The sequence below is a fragment of the Hevea brasiliensis genome, chromosome 6 (genome assembly GCF_030052815.1).
Source record: "Hevea brasiliensis isolate MT/VB/25A 57/8 chromosome 6, ASM3005281v1, whole genome shotgun sequence".
Classification (NCBI taxonomy): Eukaryota; Viridiplantae; Streptophyta; class Magnoliopsida; order Malpighiales; family Euphorbiaceae; genus Hevea; species Hevea brasiliensis.
This window is the reverse complement of record NC_079498.1, coordinates 1,832,568-1,838,326: the sequence shown is the minus strand read 5'-3', so window position 1 is coordinate 1,838,326 and position 5,759 is coordinate 1,832,568. Positions and strand designations below refer to the sequence as shown.

Sequence of the window (5,759 nt, the reverse complement as noted above, 5' to 3'; positions counted from 1 at the left end):
TCGAGAGTAGATGATTTTTATTAAAAGAACAAAAAAAATCTCTATTAATGGGACCTTATTACCTATTTTTGATGGGAAAATTGGTGGCATGTCACCCAGCTAAATCCAAACACTTGTGGCACAGAGAAAACTTTATCTTGTAATACAGATTGATGCTGTAAATCCTTTTACTTCAACTGTAACATTTCATCCGCTTTATCATAAATTCATCTAGTCTTCAATGTTTTAATAGTTTAAAACATATCTCATGACGTATGAGGATCAAGAGACACCCTTAAAAAATTTCTCATATATCAAAATTTCTCATACAACCACAAACAATTTTACAACAGCAGAACTTTGCAAATCATAATTAACATGCTGTGTTACTGGAATCATGAAAAAGGGATGGGATATTGATGTTGAATGTGAAATCAAAGCATCAGAAAATGTGTAAGCTTGAATAATGCATCTGAATTAGTGCAAACATACATTAATCTGAATATTAGAAGTACACATAACATCACAGCGTATCAATTATCATACTAAAACAGTAAATGAAAAACTGGACTTCAAAATGCATGCATCCACCCAATTGTAGATCGTTAACAGCAATTGCATAACAAGTCTACTATCATAAAACTCTCATTTCCTATGACATGCCTAACAAAATCTTTCTCTCACGAGATCTCTCATCAAAAATTTAACTCCATCTACTTGCCACCATGTTTGGCCTTTGAGTGAGACTGCAGAGCAGCATCTGAGCCAAATGACCTGTCCATGGGCAACAAGTCAGCAAGTCAGCAAGACTCGAGACTTGTTTTGGAGGTTGATAGACTGATATTGTATTAAACGCACCTTTCACAGGATTTGCAAGCAAACTGGCCACCGGATTTTGGGGTCTGTGCCTTGGCATTGCTGCCATTTGCAGCAGCTTTACCCTTGGCTGGATGGGGAGTTGCAGTATGCCCACCCTTCTTACCATCTGGTCCACAAAAAAAATGCAGCATCAACATCAAAGAACAAATAAGATTCTAGCACCACATAACTGAATAAAAGAGAAAACTTGAAGAAAATATTCAGGCCTGTCCAATATAAAAAATAGAATCATTATTTGATCAGCTCTACAAAAATTCAAGGACAGTCAATAATAGGAAAAGGATTATTTTGAAAACTATAAAAACATCGTGGCCTCTTATATACCTTCAGTGGAAAATCCCAATTAAATGAATCAGGGAACATCTAAAAGCAAATACCATGATGCCAATTCATACGATGTGGACAATTAAGTTGTAGATTGTCAAAATGGAAGCAAATATTTTCAATAAATTAAACATCCGGTGACTACAGGTCAAAATATTTGCCATCTTACTCTCAAGTAAAGATGCAAATTCAGATGCATTTCTCCAAAATCAAACTTGCAAAAGAGGATCCAAGAAATCAAAAAAATTCAATGCCAATTGAAGCCCATGAAAACATTGCATTTACTTCATGATGAATAACATGGAAGTTAGTTTAACTCATACACCAACTTACTACATAGTTTGCATACATATAGTGCCCTAAATAATAAAAAACCAGACAGACAACATGATGGCTCTCAAAAGCATGACATGGAGCCAAAAATGGAATAAGAAATTATACCCGTCTTCTGAGGAGTAACTGATTTTATCTTCTTTGAGGCCACAGGAGTCTTTGTTGCAGAGTCATTGGGCCTCTTCTTGCCTTTCTCAGCCTTTTACATAAAACAACGACAGCAATTGCACTTCAAAATTACAAGTCACATTTCAAAACATATAAAATCAACCACAGTAATAAACCAATACCTTCTTTGGAGTCTCCTTATCTTCACTCTCAGACTCACCTTCGTCCTCTGAATCTTCAGACATTTCCTGGAAAAAAAAAAATAAATAAAATAAATTTACTTTAATGGGCACAGGTGGAAAGCACCATCTTTTAGCAATGTTAGTTGGGAGAGGAATTGTGGAAGTAAGAGAGGGGGGAAAATGATAACAAATACCATTATTAAAGACAGTTCTACTAAGAAAAATCATTAAAGTTGAGAACACAAGTAGTTGCAAGATGACTGCTCCAGCAAATCTAATTCAACAAACATAAATTTCCTTTAAAAACCTTTGATTTAATTACATAAATCTTAATTTTTATTATACAAATGTATATCTTCCTTCTGCCAAATTTCCTTAAAAAACCTTTGATTTAATTACATAAATCTTAACTTTTACTATACAAATGTATATCTTCCTTCTGCCAAAACATATTTAGTAAAAAAAATAGCATTTAAAAGAAAACTAATTCAAGTAGCACCGAACTCTGATTTTTTTAAACTTTACCGCACAAATCTATAATTTTATAAGCCTAATTCAATGCATCAGTTCCATAAATTCTCTCTTTCTTTTTTTAACTTAATCACACAAATCTATATCTTTATCTTCTTTAACAGCCCTGTCAGTATCAAATTCCTTCAATCAATTAAAAAAAAAAAAAGGTGCACACGAGATCTCCCTAGTGATTTTAGTTTAGTCTGAAAAAACCTGTCTCTGTACTATTAAATCCAAATATCTCACATACAATGCATACCCGTTAAAATCCAAAAGGTTCCTCCCCTACACTATGCAATGGTAAATAATTGTGTTAAAATTCAATTAATCATGTTATAAAAAGGAGATACCTCATCAGAATCACCCTCTTCATCAGAAGAATCTTCCTCATCATCCTCATCAGATTCATCATCTTCAGATTCATCCTCAGTTTTGCTTTCTTTGCTTGGCTCTACGGGTTTAGCCTTTTGTTTTGCAGAAGAATCAGGCTTGGCAACAACAGGCTTTCCTTTGGCAGGTTTAGCATTCTCAATCAGTGGCTGAACACTTCCTGAAACAATTTATGAATCAAAAAGACTATTCATTTAAAATGCAATCGACACACTCATCTGCATCATAGAGTGAAGAGAAGGAATACCATTGTCTGCATTCATCAATGGAAAGGGCCCTTCATCTTCTGAATCCTCATCTGCAAAAATCAAATAGCTCAGCAAACTTTGCAAGATAAGGTTTTAAAATGATAATTACATAAGCAGCGTTTGTCATTGAACTCACCAGAAAAACCAGTGGCCACAAGAAGAAGAAAGCAAAAGGTCAAGGAAACAACAAATGATACTCATCCAAAACATAAATATGCAATATAAAAGAAACAATCATCCAATACATAAATATGCAATATAAAAGAAACAATCATCCAATACATAAATACGCAATATAAAAGAAACAATGAATTCTAGATGCAAACAACAGGAATACCTTTAATCTATTTATAATAAAATACAACATGGACAATAGTGTTTAGGAATTAGGTGCAAGGAAATATTTTTAGCAACAGGGCTTCACACTTCAAGATTGTGTACAAAGTTCAGGGTGGTTAAGTGAAAGTGTAAAACCACAATGAAAGGAATAAATTTCTAGTACACATAATTGATGGAAGGAGAGGCACAATCAAAACAAGGGGGAAAAAGAGAAAATTTGCAACTAGTGCAGGATATTCTTCTTCTTCTTCTGGCAAAGGAGTTTGATAACCACAGAAGTAAACACTCCCACTTTTCCAGTTGTGAGATAGCTCAACCTCTCTTTCAAAAACCAAATCAAAAGACAACTGAGGGATGTTTTCAGGAGAAAGACTCCCCAGTACAATCTTCTTATCATCAATCTTTAGAAAAAGAGGCACTGATTCATTTCCTTTTTCTTTCTTTGACTCGCCTAGAGCCGCCTGAAGAACAAAAGACACTCCAAGTATTTAATAACAAAAATTAAAAAAAAAAAATAACAACTTCAGAGCATAAGACTCTGCCAAATATTTAATAAATCAAATAAAGTTGGATAGCAAACCTGAGAGAGATGTATGATTCTGTCAAGATCAGGTGTTACTTTGAGAGGCTCCCCCGCCTTGACTTCAACACCTAGCATAAAAAAGAGAATGTAGGATATTGGCATATCAAAACTTAAGACAGGGCATACCATATTAAAAATATTTGGAAAATGGAAACAGATATTCTCCAGAGGAGTGAATTTAGATCAATCACGTAAACACCAAGAGAAGATCAAGGAAACTGGAGATCATAACAAGGGATGAAAACAAAGACCACAGACCATAAAAACAAGCCATGAAAACAAAGACCACAAATTAAACACAACTTATCTCCCCTGGACAGGTATTTCCAACACAAAATAAAAATTGCTACCACACACCCAAACATGCTTCAAAGCATTTTCTTTTTATCATCACATGGATAAAAATAAACAATCAGGATTCAGAAGCATGATAGAAGTCCATAGAATAAATGTTGTAATATATAATCATAGCATTTTCATCTCCAATACCATCATAAAACGCAAGCCCTGTTCATCTAACACTATACACTCTACATATCAGTGTGGGCTTGAGTGTGTTAAAAGATTTGTACATGAAGGTTAAGCTTCTAATGGTATTTGAAGGTTTACGACCAACAACCCTCCTAAGACACTCATTTTCCTTTATCCCAGTTTTTAGATGCTTGCAAACTTATGCTCCTATTATTTTCTAAAAGTCTGAAACAGAACACAGTTAAACAACTTCCTTTATCCTCACAATCTTTTTTGTAGTCACTCTTGTAAACTCCAATGTCAACGACTTCAACTATATAATAGTACATACGAACACATACTCAGACTAGAGCTGAGAATTCAGTTCAAACTAAATCGAATCGAACTGAATTGTCACAACCGAATTAACCAAATTTTAAAAAACAAACTGAATCAAAATGAATGAAAACTGAATCAAACCAAACCACTCTATTTTAGTTTAGTTCGGTTTGAACCGATCAATTTTTAAGTTTTAATGTGTATTTTAATTTAGACTTAATTTTTAAGTTATTTAATATGATTTTGACCTTCGTTTGAATCTAATAATAATTAATCAATGAGATTAAATATAATATATATATATATAATTCATAAATTCCCTTTAAATATAAATCAATTGAAAAATTAATAAAGCAATTTTGCTCGGTTCAACTGATTTTTTGTTTTTCTCTCCAACACCGGTCCGAATTGAAATAACCCAAATTTTTAAAATACAAAATCAAACCAAAGCAAATTATCTTAAAAACCAAACAATATCACCAAATTAAGGTGGTTCGAATCGTTCAAACTGAATAGCGCTGACCCCTAACTCAGACAACGTTCCCAGAATAAAAACTCGTGTACTGTGTTGAAAATGAAACAAGCCAAGCAAAAGCAGAGCCTAATCTTCCTGTTACTATACATGGGTATATAAACTGAAAATCATAAATACCCATTTACTAGTTCTCACAATTAGCAACCAAAGCAACTCCAAACAACATAGAAAAACACAAATAAAAGCATAATAATCACCATATCATGAGAACAAGTAACAAGAGAAGGCATAGCCAATCAGTGACCCATGTAAATTGAGAAATGTAAAATAAAAGTTTCTAAAAACAAATAGCAGTGGAAAACAATATAAATCAAAGAAACCATAGCAGAAATGAACCCAAGAAAAAAGGAAGAAAATACAAGAGAATAAGATGAAATGAAAGGAGAGAAGAGAAGCTTACCCCAGAATTCCATGGAGCAAGAAAGATGGAAAGAGAAACAAGGCTAAGCTTTTAAGAAGGGACTGAAGAGAGAAGTGTAAGAGTGAAAGAGGCGGACATAGAGAGGGTTTTGAAGAGCATTTATAAGGGTTTTTTGTCACACACTAGGGTTTTTCAG

General features: G+C 33.5%; 1 protein-coding gene across 1 annotated transcript; it reads right to left on the bottom strand.

Annotated features, from left to right (window-relative positions):
* Positions 1-438: 438 nt before the first annotated feature.
* Positions 439-5,759, bottom strand: LOC110652229 (histone deacetylase HDT1). Its single transcript, XM_058148165.1, has 9 exons — positions 5,603-5,759; positions 3,876-3,946; positions 3,536-3,756; positions 2,956-3,017; positions 2,669-2,868; positions 1,806-1,871; positions 1,624-1,714; positions 838-964; positions 439-753 (listed from the first exon to the last, which is right to left on the bottom strand). Exons 1-9 carry the CDS (start codon positions 5,613-5,615, stop codon positions 693-695), a joined length of 912 nt encoding a protein of 303 aa, XP_058004148.1. The 5' UTR covers positions 5,616-5,759; the 3' UTR covers positions 439-692.

Excerpts from the sequence above, each read along its gene's own strand:
- LOC110652229 (XM_058148165.1), bottom strand. Across the intron at positions 1,872-2,668 it reads AAGAGGGTGATTCTGATGAG|GAAATGTCTGAAGATTCAGA; the intron begins GTATCTCCTTTT and ends TTTTTTTTCCAG. Across the intron at positions 965-1,623 it reads AGTTACTCCTCAGAAGACGG|ATGGTAAGAAGGGTGGGCAT; the intron begins GTATAATTTCTT and ends TTTGTGGACCAG.